The sequence below is a fragment of the Galeopterus variegatus genome, unplaced genomic scaffold (genome assembly GCF_000696425.1).
Source record: "Galeopterus variegatus unplaced genomic scaffold, G_variegatus-3.0.2 Scaffold926, whole genome shotgun sequence".
Taxonomy (NCBI): domain Eukaryota; kingdom Metazoa; phylum Chordata; class Mammalia; order Dermoptera; family Cynocephalidae; genus Galeopterus; species Galeopterus variegatus.
The window spans coordinates 228,191-238,590 of NW_007727037.1; the positions used below are offsets into that span (position 1 = coordinate 228,191).

The following is a 10,400-nucleotide window of genomic DNA, read 5'->3' on the forward strand; positions in this document are numbered from 1 at the left end:
TAAATAAATAAATAAATAAATAAATAAATAAATAAATAAATAAATAAATAAATAAATAAATAAATTAAAAAAAAAAAAAAAAAAGATGTACCTTCAACTTAAAAAAAAAATAAAGAAAGAAAAAAAGATGTATCCTTAACTAGCCTACTGGTCACAGTTCATAGAGTCCTAACTTCCCTCTAGGCATCCTGCTCCTCTGACCTCCATTTCTGTGTCTTCAAATCAAATCACTAGGGCTGGCCACTTAGTTCAGTTGGTTAGAATGTGGTACTGGTAACACCAAGGTCCAGGGTTCAATCCCTGTACTGGCTAGCTGTCAAAACAAAAACTCCCAGAAAAACCCAAATCACCACCATCACTACCTGAGACTAAAAAGAGTAACAGTAGTTAAAATGTATTGAGCCCTAATGCACCCCTTAGGGCCTGGCTAACTGCTTCATATCCCTAGTTTTCAACTCTGCCTGCAGTTTTTAAAACTATCAATGCCCTGGTCTCACCTGCAAAGATTTTGATTAAATCGGTCTGAAGTGGGGTCTGGGTGCCAGAGTTTTTCAAAGCTCCCTAAACAACGTTAATGGGCAACCAGGGTTCAGAACCACTTCTTTACACACACTACCTCTTTTCCTTTCATTCATTGTTTTCTTGGTGAATGTGGGGTTAGGGTTTTTTCCCAGATGGGAAAATTGAGGCATAAAAGGTTCAACAATTCATCCAAAGACAAACATCTAGTAAGGGATAAAACTGGGACTGAACCCAATTCTGCCTAACTCTGGGACCCATGTACCTCACCATGATTCACAACACAGCACAGTAATCACTAGCAGGATAAACTGGGCCTGTCTCATCACCACAAGGTTATCACAAACTGTCACTCCTCCAATGTACTATCAAATGACAGACAAGGGACTAATAGACCTATTTAAACAAGTAGTTTGAAGAATATATTCGTCCATTCTGAGTAAATCCTAAACAGGGGTTCTCAAATTTTAGTGTGAGTTAATAATCACCTGCAGTGCTTATTAAATGAAGACTCCTGAACCTCAGACACTGCATTTTAAACATGCTCTTCCAGTGGCTCTGATGTGGGCAGTCCAGAAGCACACTCTGGGAAGTGCTCTAAATAGGGGGAAGGGGGTGGAGGGCCGTTCTTCTAAGTAATAAAACTTTGCAGTCTTTAATACGGTAACACCATACCTAGCATTAGCCTTAGTATCCGCTTGAAAGCTAAAGGTAAAGAAAATTACCAGAAAAAAGATCACAGAACACAGAAAGTCCTACAGCTCCAGAAGACTGTGCAAAACAAGCATTCATACCAGGACAGACAGAAAAGTGAGGAAAACACTAGGCACTGTGGTTTAATTGGCCAAGCTGAAATAAGTACTAGCAAAACAAGTAGAAGAAATGCTACCAGAAAACTCAACAGCAAGGCATGGGGTCCAGGTCACGGGGAGTAATTGCAGCAGGCAACCTGAGCCACTTGCCCCATGTCCACTTGCCCAAAGCATTAGTAATCAGAAGTACAGTGAGCTAAATACCCTCTAAAGCCTTATTTACAGTCTATGAAATGGTTTGGAGAGATGCCAATGGGGATAGCTTTTCTAAAGGTTACTTCAGACATGAACTGTTGGGAGGCCATAGGAATTCAGGGATGCCTTGAATATCCTGAAAAAGAGGTGTTCACAAGCCAAAGCCAGGAAGGAGCTGCAGGGCAAGTTGCACCCGTTTATTGTTTCAGATCCCAGGCTTCCAGATAGCTCAGTTTACGACCCACGCCTTTTTCACTGCTAGGGACACTACATCCTCTCCTACCCCAGTACATCCGTTAGATCCTGGTAAACCCTTTGTGGCATTGGTGATGTGTTTCAAACTTTTTCCTCGGTAATATAAACTAGAGAGCAAGAACCAAACCGTCCGATCACATGTTGTGTTTGAGCGACATCACCCAGGCAGACTGAACCTACTGGATCCTGCCCCGGCCGCGCCAGGAGACTGTGGACACTCAACTAGCCCACAAAAAGGGCAGTGCACGCGGAACTGCCCGCTGCAGCGCTTCCAGCCCGCCTGAGGGGCCGCAGAACAGCAGGCTGCATCCCCCCAGGCCGGGCCGCGTCTCGTCGTCCCCCCCTCCACCCGACGGCCCCGCGCACTGCAGGGAGGAGGCAGCGGTGTTGACCGCCGCGAGCCGCCAGAGGCGGCGGCTGAGAGACCAAGGCCAAGAAGAGAGCACAGCTGGGGCCCTCTTGTGCCGCCGGGCTGGAGCCGGGAACCCCAGAGACACGGCCCCCAACGTCGGGCGGATCTACCGCGCGGAGGCTGCAAACAACTGAGGCCGCCTCCAGAGGGACAAAGGGTCCTCGCCAGGCCGGGCGTGGCAGAGTGTCAGGAGGACATACAGGAAGGAGCGATATGGGACTTGGGGGGTCTAGGGACGTCCTGGGCGTGCCCCCAGGTTTTGGGCTCCTCACCGCCTCCTACGCGCTGCCACTGCCGCTACCGCCGCCATCTTGTGCTGGGTTTGCTCCTTGACCCCGAACTTCCCCTCCCCCAGCGCGCGCTAAGCCACGTATCTTAGCGCCCGCCCCTTCCGGCTTTCTGATTGGCTCGGGCCGCGAGTAGCGGGGCGGCTGTCCCATTGGCGGAGTACGCACTATAAATGCTCGTAGGGGGCAGGGCAAGGGGCGGAGCTTGAGGCAGGGGTGGGAACGTCCAGAGCCTGGCGCTGTCCGACTTTGCCCCGCTCTCGGCATCAGACAGAAGAACTGGACTGTTTTCCTCAACTTGGCAAATTTTATTTAGAAAAAAGCTGGGGGAGGAAAAAAGTGACAGCGCTCTTTAGGCCAAGGACTTAGAAGAGAAACCTCCACCCTTCCGTAGCACCTTAGTCCTTTTTCTCTCTCTCACTGCTCAACTCCCTCGGCTTCTGGAGCGTGGAAAAGGCTATGTTCCCTGCCGAAGGAGAGTGGATGGTGAAGGTGCCTGGAAACGGCCAGAGAAAAGACCCAAGCGATCGATGTTGCGGTGGAGGACACTATGCAGCACAGCCAGATGAGGTCCACCCTCACCCCCACCCTCCCTGGAGAAGTCCCGGATGAAGCGGCCACGCTCTGATTGGAAGATGAACTTCTGGGGCAAGGGCCCGTGCTCCCGGAGAAAGCCCCAGACACTGAGCAGCAGCAGACGCACTTCAAAAGGTGCCAGTTGACTAAATACCTCGTGCATATTACCCAGGGCTGGAGGCAGGAGGCTTCCCTCAGCCATTACAGCCACCAGGGTGCAGGATGCCTCCAGGTGCCAGGGGGAGCGGGCTGTATCAGGGTGGCGAGAGGCTTCCCAATGGCCCAGGAGGGCAGCCAGCAGCCCCCGCAGCAGCACGGAGCAGTAGCACAGGGCTGGGGGAGCAGCTGCTACCAGCTTTAACAGCTCAAAGAGCAGGGGCTGTTCTCGGAAGCGCCGGCCAATGCGGAGATCCCGCTCCACTGTGGCCCGGGCATGCTCCTCCGGCGGCCAGGCCAGCTCAGCACCAGCTGCATCAGGACACACACTCTCCACCAAGGTCACTGCGACTGCTTTGGCTGCCTCCGGGCTCAGGGTAGGAGCCCCCCAGCAGCCCCCACATTCACTGCCCCCTGGGGCACTGCAGCAGTGCACCAGGAGGCTGAGGAGGCTCTGGGTGTTATAGATCACTTCCTGCTGATTTCGTGACTGGACAAGCTTGGGTGGCTTTAAGCCACAGCCGATGACTCCAGCATGGAAAACTGACCAAATCCCTCCAGGACCTGGCACTGCTGCAGAATGCCACCGGTTAGTGTCCAACAGGGAGGCAGAAGCCAAAGGAGCTGAGACAACTGACAGAGTCTCATTGTCCCCATCCACTTCCCCTCCAAATAGTTCTGTGTTGCCCCGATGTAAAGCTCCCTCAACTAGCAGCTGCAGGACAGCCTTGAGCCCAGCTGGGGAGGTCTGAGAGAGGTGAAAGAGAAGCTGGGAGGCTGAGGCCACGCCTGGGGGGCCATGCAGCCTCAGAGAGGCAAAGAAGTGGTGCACCCCAGCCCTCACAAGTCCCAGGAGTTGGGAGGGGGACAGGGCTTCCAGAGGAAAGGGACAAATGGCCAGGAGGGAGGCAGCAGCTTCAGCTACTTCCTCCTCAGGATGTAGCAGGAGAGGAGCCAGGTCAGACAGATGGGCTGAGGCAGACTCCCCAAAACGGGCCCCTAATGCTGCAGGGCCCTCACCACCCTGCTGCTCCCACCCCACTAGCAGTGCCAAGTTGCGCAGAAACCGAGCTGTGAAGTGAGGCTGTAAAGTCCCTGCATGCACCCGAGCCAGGCAGCTTCGGAAGGCCAGAGGCAGGAGGCCAGAAAGACTGACCACCAGTCCTGCATATAACTGGGTGGCCAAACTCAACTCTTCAGGGCTTCGGGCTCGGCTCAGTAGATGGCCCAATGCCTCAGGTCCACAGCTAGGCCGGGTATAGACAGATAGCAGGCCCAAGAGCTGGTGCTGCCAGAGGAAGCGTTTCCGTTCCAGTCGTAATGTCTCTCCACACAGCTCTCCAACATGGTTTCTTAGCGCATCTAGAAAGGGCACCGGGCGGGGAGGGGGAGGGGGGCCCAGCACCCCTTCTCCAGGAGAACCTCCCCGGTGATGAACCAGTTTTTGCAGGTGCAACAGCAGCAGCTGGATCAGCCGGTCACAGGCTTCACGCACGGTGTCTGGCACAGCCAGGCCCTGGGTAGTAATAACTGAAGCAGGCATAGCTGTGTCCACAAGGAATTGCAGCAGGCGGTAGGCACCTGCCCCGGAGGCCTGGCTCACCAGGTGCACGGCTAGGTTCAGCATGTTGTCCAGTTCCTCTCGGGGGAATCCCTGCAGGTGTTGCTGCAGCTGGCTCAGCACAGAAGGGGGCTTGAGGCAATCCACAAGCTCTCCAGAGACAGTGCCCAGCAAAGCTGGTGACATGACTGCCAGCTGCAGTAGGAAGGGAACTGTGGCCTGAAGAGTGGGGTCCCCACTACGGCCCCCAGTGCCCCCTGCCAGGCTATCATGGAACATTCTCAGGAGCTCCCGTCGGATGCTGTCTCCATGGCGGGAGGCCAGGTGCCCTAGGATGCCTACAACTGAGGCAATCTTGGGCACCCGTTTCTCCCCAGGGATGGCAGGAGATCCAGGGAAGGGGTCTGTAGATGGGGTTTGAGAAGAGCTTCCACCACTACCACCAGCTCCACCTCCAGCCCCACCATGGACACAGAAATCTTTAAGGCCACAGGAGAGGACTCGGGAGATGATGGTACCAGGAAAAGAGGAGCCAATATGTGCTACAACCCAGTCAAAGTGTGGGGAATGCTGGACAGAAGTATCTAGCAAGGCATCCACACATGCATCTGGGCAACTACCAATGAGAGCCGAGAGGCACTGCACATAGATGTCCATTAACGTACGTGTGGCTTTACAGCCCATCCATAGCTGCAGCAGTTCATTGAGAGAGCCCGTGGCATGGGGCACACGCTGGTGCTGGCCTGAGTATGTGCTGCTCAGTTGCCCCATAAGGTCAATGGACCACGCACTAATCACAGGTGCCCAGGCTTTTGGGTTGGCCCGGATAAATTCAGACAGCACCTGCTGTACTTCTTGCACCACATCCTCTAGACCAGGTCCTCCAGCAGGAACATGGGGGGGTGGAAGTGGACGGAGCTGAGGTGGACCACCCACAGGGCTTTCATCCAGGGCAGCCAGGTGGGCCCGAACACTCTCATCAAAGACACCTCTCAAGTGGTCAAGCACAGCAGCCCGAGCAGGTGGCAAAGAGCGAAGCAGGAGAAGACCACAGCGAGCATGTTCCCTGGCCGAGAGTTGGTGGCCCAGAATGGGGTCTATGCCAGTCAGAAATGCCTTGATTTCCTGAGACAGCTCCTGAGCACTATAAGGAAGCAAAAGAAGTGGATGTAGAGTGTTGTGAGATACTCAGCAAATTACATTCCTTCTGAGAGCTTTGGTTTCTTTCTAGGTAAAATAGAGGTAATAACTGTACCTCCCTCATAAGCACTTAAGTACCACACCTGGTTCACTCTAATCACTCAATAAATACTAGCTATTTTTCTTTCAATAAAAACAACAAAGGCTGGCCAGTTAGCTCAGTTGGTTAGAGCTCAGTCCTACAACGCCAAGCTCACGTGTTAGGATCCCTGTACCAGCCAGACACCAAAAATAAATAAATAACAACAGTAATAATATCAATAATAGATAACTCTTAGAATGTGTCAGGTAGTGTTTTAAGTACTTGCACGTATTACTTCAATCCTGACAACAGCTCAATAAAGTAGGTACTATTACGATCCCATTTTACAGATAAGAAAATCAAGGTTAAATAATCAGGCTATACTCTCCAAGAGAGTAGGAACCATTTTGGTGCTCTTCAACGCTGAGTCCCCGTCTACTGAGGTATCTAGTACATGGGAAGCACTCAGTAAATATTTGTTGAACTGAGTAAGTATATTTTGTGTTTCTATAACACCTGCTTTAAAAACACCTTTCCAGCTTTACCACCCTCGCCCCCCCCCACCACCACCACAAGCACCCTGGAATCTGCTCTTAATGGAAAGAAAAGGTAAGCCTCTTATTCAGGGTTCTCCTTCCCAACACCTGTTTCGTCCCATATTCTGCAAGCATGCTAACCACCCACCACCGCATCAACAATAACCATCTACCCAGCACCCTCAATGTGCCTGGGAACCAGGGTGTCCTAGTGCACAAACAGGGTAATGTCTTTCAACCCTTCCCCTCCCCAAATATATGTATCAGAAGTGTTAGGAAAGGAGGCAAAATTCCCTCCCTCTTCTCGCCTTTTCTGTCAAAGAAGTCAGCGTCTTCTAGGAGCTGATAGGGCTCTGACTATGCCATTCCTCTCTGGTTCCTTCAAAAAACAAACAAAATCTCCCTAAGGGGAGTGGGGGAGTGTCTTTGCTGGAGTGCAAGGGAAAGGCTAGAAGGAAGCATTCAGTGGGTTTCTGGGCCTGGGTTCTCAGGAAGTCTCCATGAAGTCAGGTCCCTCGGGTCTAAAAGGGGCAGGGCAGAGCAGCTGGGTTCCCAAGAGTTCTGATATCCCCGATACTTGGGAGAGCAAGGCCGGGGTCTGGGGGTGGCTAGGCATTGGGGTCCAGGAGGAGGACGGACAGAGGTCCCGGGAGGGCGGGCACTGGAGCCCGGAGTTTTGGTGAGGCAGTGCCTGAGTTCTGGGAGGACCGGACCAGGAATCTCTGAGAACCCTGACTCGAGTTCTCGAGGTAAGATCCGGGTTTCTGCCGAGAAGGCTGGGAGTCGGCGCGGGGCCGCGCGGTGGGGGAAGATGCCAGGGGCTCTGACTACCTGAGAGGCGCGGGACCGTGGGTGGCTGGGGCAGGCCCGGGAGGCCCTGGGGCCCCGGGAGGGTCGCACAACGCGGACATCCCGGAGCCCTAGCCCGAGCCCGAGGCGGGAGCGGCGGAGCGCAGGCGGCGCATGCGCGCTGACGGGAAACTCGAAAGGAACCAGCTCCGAGGCCTCTCAGGAAAACTAATCCGGCGATGTTTCTGACCCTCAGACGTTGGTTCCGCGGCGCGTCGGAGTCCCAGAGCAGGACCGCGACGATGACAGCGGAAAGCCGAACCGCCCTCGACGCGACCATCGTTTTTCAAAGGACCTTGGACACACAGACTGAAGCTAGCTGCGGTCATCCGCCTTGAGATTTAGTTATTGTTCCTAACGCCCACGGTCCAAAATGTTCAACTCACGAGCTCTTAAAAAAACGAAGCACCGGGAACCTTTTTTTTTTTTTTTTTTTTTTTAAAGATGACCGGTAAGGGGATCTTAACCCTTGACTTGGTGTTGTCAGCACCACGCTCAGCCGGTGAGCGAACCGGCCATCCCTATATGGGATCCGAACCCGTGGCCTTGGTGTTATCAGCACCGCACTCTCCCGAGTGAGCCACGGGCCGGCCCAGCCGGGAACTATTTTCATCAATAAAGAGTAAAGACGATGGAAAAAGCACTTCGAGAGAAGGGGACGGGGAAAGCGAAAAAGAGATGGCAAGAAAGGAGAGAAGATTCATAAGAGAAGATGAAGGGAAGAAAAGCAAGGCCAGGGCGAGTGAGGGAGCCGCACACAAACTGGGCTAGCTGGGCCTGAGGTGCCCTCCCCGCAGGAGAAGCGCATCCTTCCACCCTCCCCACGGTGAGGCTTTGCTCTCCCGAAATTCCCAGCACGGGGACCTGGGCCTAACTCACATCCGCACGCCTGGCAGAGACGGAGCTTGTTAAATATATGAGAAGCCAGTACACCCACCAAGAGCCCCCACTCGAGCCAGGCAACTGATGAGAAGAAAAAAAAAAAACCTGCTCTGACCAGGCCGGCTAAATTATAATCTTGGGAGATCCGGGATAAATCAGTAGTCAAGTCCACCTGTCCTGGAAAATGTTATCATAAGACCATTTTTGGCTTAGTTGGTTAGAGCCTGGTGCTGATAGCACCAAGGTCAAGGATTCAGATCCAAGTGGTAGGGACCAGTCGCCAACAAAAACAAACAAAAACAAAAGACCATTTTTAGTTAGAAGCAGACATGATGGCACAAGAAAGCTGTAAAATAACCTAGAATGCTTCTTGGGACCCTTACCCTAGATCTCTAGGGTGTAACCTAGTAACCATGCCAAATCTATACCTCATGTACAACCAATAGAAAACCTGATGAAGTGATCAGGTGGGGCTGTCTTCTCTCTCTCCTCTTTGATCCTTCCCCCTTCCTGTGATTATAAAATACTAAGCTCTGCTGGCCCTTTTTGGAGTGCATTTCTCAGGGCAACATAACCTATGCATTTCCTCAGTTGCAATAGTCATATTGGCTCAATAAAGCCTCTGCTTTATATGTTCAGCTTCAGTTTCTTTTAGGTCAGCACCACCTAGATCAAGTTCCAGCTACTCCACTTAGTAGCTATGTACTTCACCTCTCGATGCCTGTTCCCTTTTCTGGAAATGAGGAGGTAATACTACAACTACCTCACAGGGTTGTTATGAAAAGTGAAACAGAGTAATATGTTCACTGCATAGCACTTAGTGCCTGCAATGGTTAAGCACTATATCGGCATTCGCTGTTTTTATTATATTTGTTGACCAAACTCCAGTAAATAAACTCTTTGTCAACAGGGACTTTGCCTGTTTTCTTAATAGCTATATCCTCATCTCCTACAACAGTGCTCGGCATGCAGGGAGTTCTTTTTTCTTTCTTTTATTTTATTTTATTAATTTTGTAGTAGGTTCTTAATAAATAGCCATTGAATGAATGAAAGAACGTTCTGAGATCTCTATTAACCAGAGGGCTTACTGCTCTCAATGGGAGTGTAAGTTAGAATAATACCAGATGGTAGGTACTAAAGATACTTTTGAAATGCTTTAAAAGTTAAATGAAGGGCCAGCCCGTGGCTCAATCGGGAGAGTGTGATGCTGATTACACCAGGGCTACGGGTTCAGATCCCATATAGGGATGGCCGGTTAGCTCACTGGCTGAGCGTGGTGCTGACAACACCAAGTCAGGGGTTAAGATCCCCTTACCGGTCATCTTTAAAAAAAAAAAAAAAAGTTAAATGAATAATTATGGTTCTTCATTTGTTCTTAAATTTTGGAAGTTCAATCATCTCCTACTTACTAGCAAGCACTGTTCTAGGACAGTAAGTATAAGAGACAATTTCTACTCCTAGCTCTGTCTCAAATTTCCCTTTTCAGGGCCTCAACTATTGATCCGTAAAAGGAAGTTTTTCAACAGATGAGTTATACCAGCTATGAGACTATTATGTGGTCCTTGCCCTTAAAGATTTCACAATTTTTTTTTTCAGCTGGCAGTAGAGGGAAAGGATTTCACAATCTAAGTGTGTTCATTTTGGAGTTGGACAGATCTGGATTCATGTCTACCATTTGTTAACAATATAACCCTGAGCAAGTTACCCAGCTGTTCGAAGGTTGTTTCCCTCTTTGCAAAATGGGCATGATGCCTCGAACTCACAGACTTTTCATGAAGATCACTTGAGATAATTTATGTAAAGGGCTTAACATAATGCCAGACACAGAAACTCAAAAAGAAAAAAAAGAAAATAAATAAATAAAAGAAATAAAAACTAACTACAAAACCAAATACAGAAACCCCTCTTCAAATGACAACAGCGATAAGAGGCAGTTTGACGGTCTCTGGAGCTAGGTTGCCTGGATCCAAGTTCTTCTGTCATTTTCTAGCTATTGACCATGGGCAAGAGTTCTTTTTTTTTTTTTTTTTTTTTTAAAGATGACCGGTAAGGGGATCTCAACCCTTGGCTTGGTGTTGTCAGCACCACGCTCAGCCAGTGAGCAAACCGGCCATCCCTATATGGTATCCGAACCCGTG

The 10,400-nt window shown here is 50.8% G+C and overlaps 2 protein-coding genes across 2 annotated transcripts in view; both read right to left on the reverse strand.

Annotated features, from left to right (window-relative positions):
* GANAB (glucosidase, alpha; neutral AB) overlaps nucleotides 1–2,629 on the reverse strand; it is a 16,151-nt gene extending 13,522 nt beyond the window's left edge. The window contains exon 1 of the mRNA XM_008573486.1: nucleotides 2,466–2,629. Coding sequence (XP_008571708.1) covers nucleotides 2,466–2,503 — 38 coding nt within the window. The 5' untranslated portion in view covers nucleotides 2,504–2,629. The remainder of the gene's footprint in view (nucleotides 1–2,465) is intronic.
* A 138-nt stretch (nucleotides 2,630–2,767) lies between these two features.
* INTS5 (integrator complex subunit 5) lies at nucleotides 2,768–7,660 on the reverse strand. The gene is made up of 2 exons (XM_008573515.1): nucleotides 7,579–7,660; nucleotides 2,768–5,960 (listed from the first exon to the last, which is right to left on the reverse strand). Exons 1-2 carry the CDS (start codon nucleotides 7,658–7,660, stop codon nucleotides 2,938–2,940), a joined length of 3,105 nt encoding a protein of 1,034 aa, XP_008571737.1. The 3' UTR covers nucleotides 2,768–2,937.
* Nucleotides 7,661–10,400: the final 2,740 nt, after the last annotated feature.

Coding starts and splice junctions, on each gene's coding strand:
- INTS5 (XM_008573515.1), bottom strand. CDS start 7,660: ATGGTCGCGTCGAGGGCGGTTCGGCTTTCCGCTGTCATCGTCGCGGTC. Junction 5,961..7,578: donor CGACGCGCCGCGGAACCAAC/GTCTGAGGGTCA, acceptor TAATTTGCTGAG/TATCTCACAACACTCTACAT.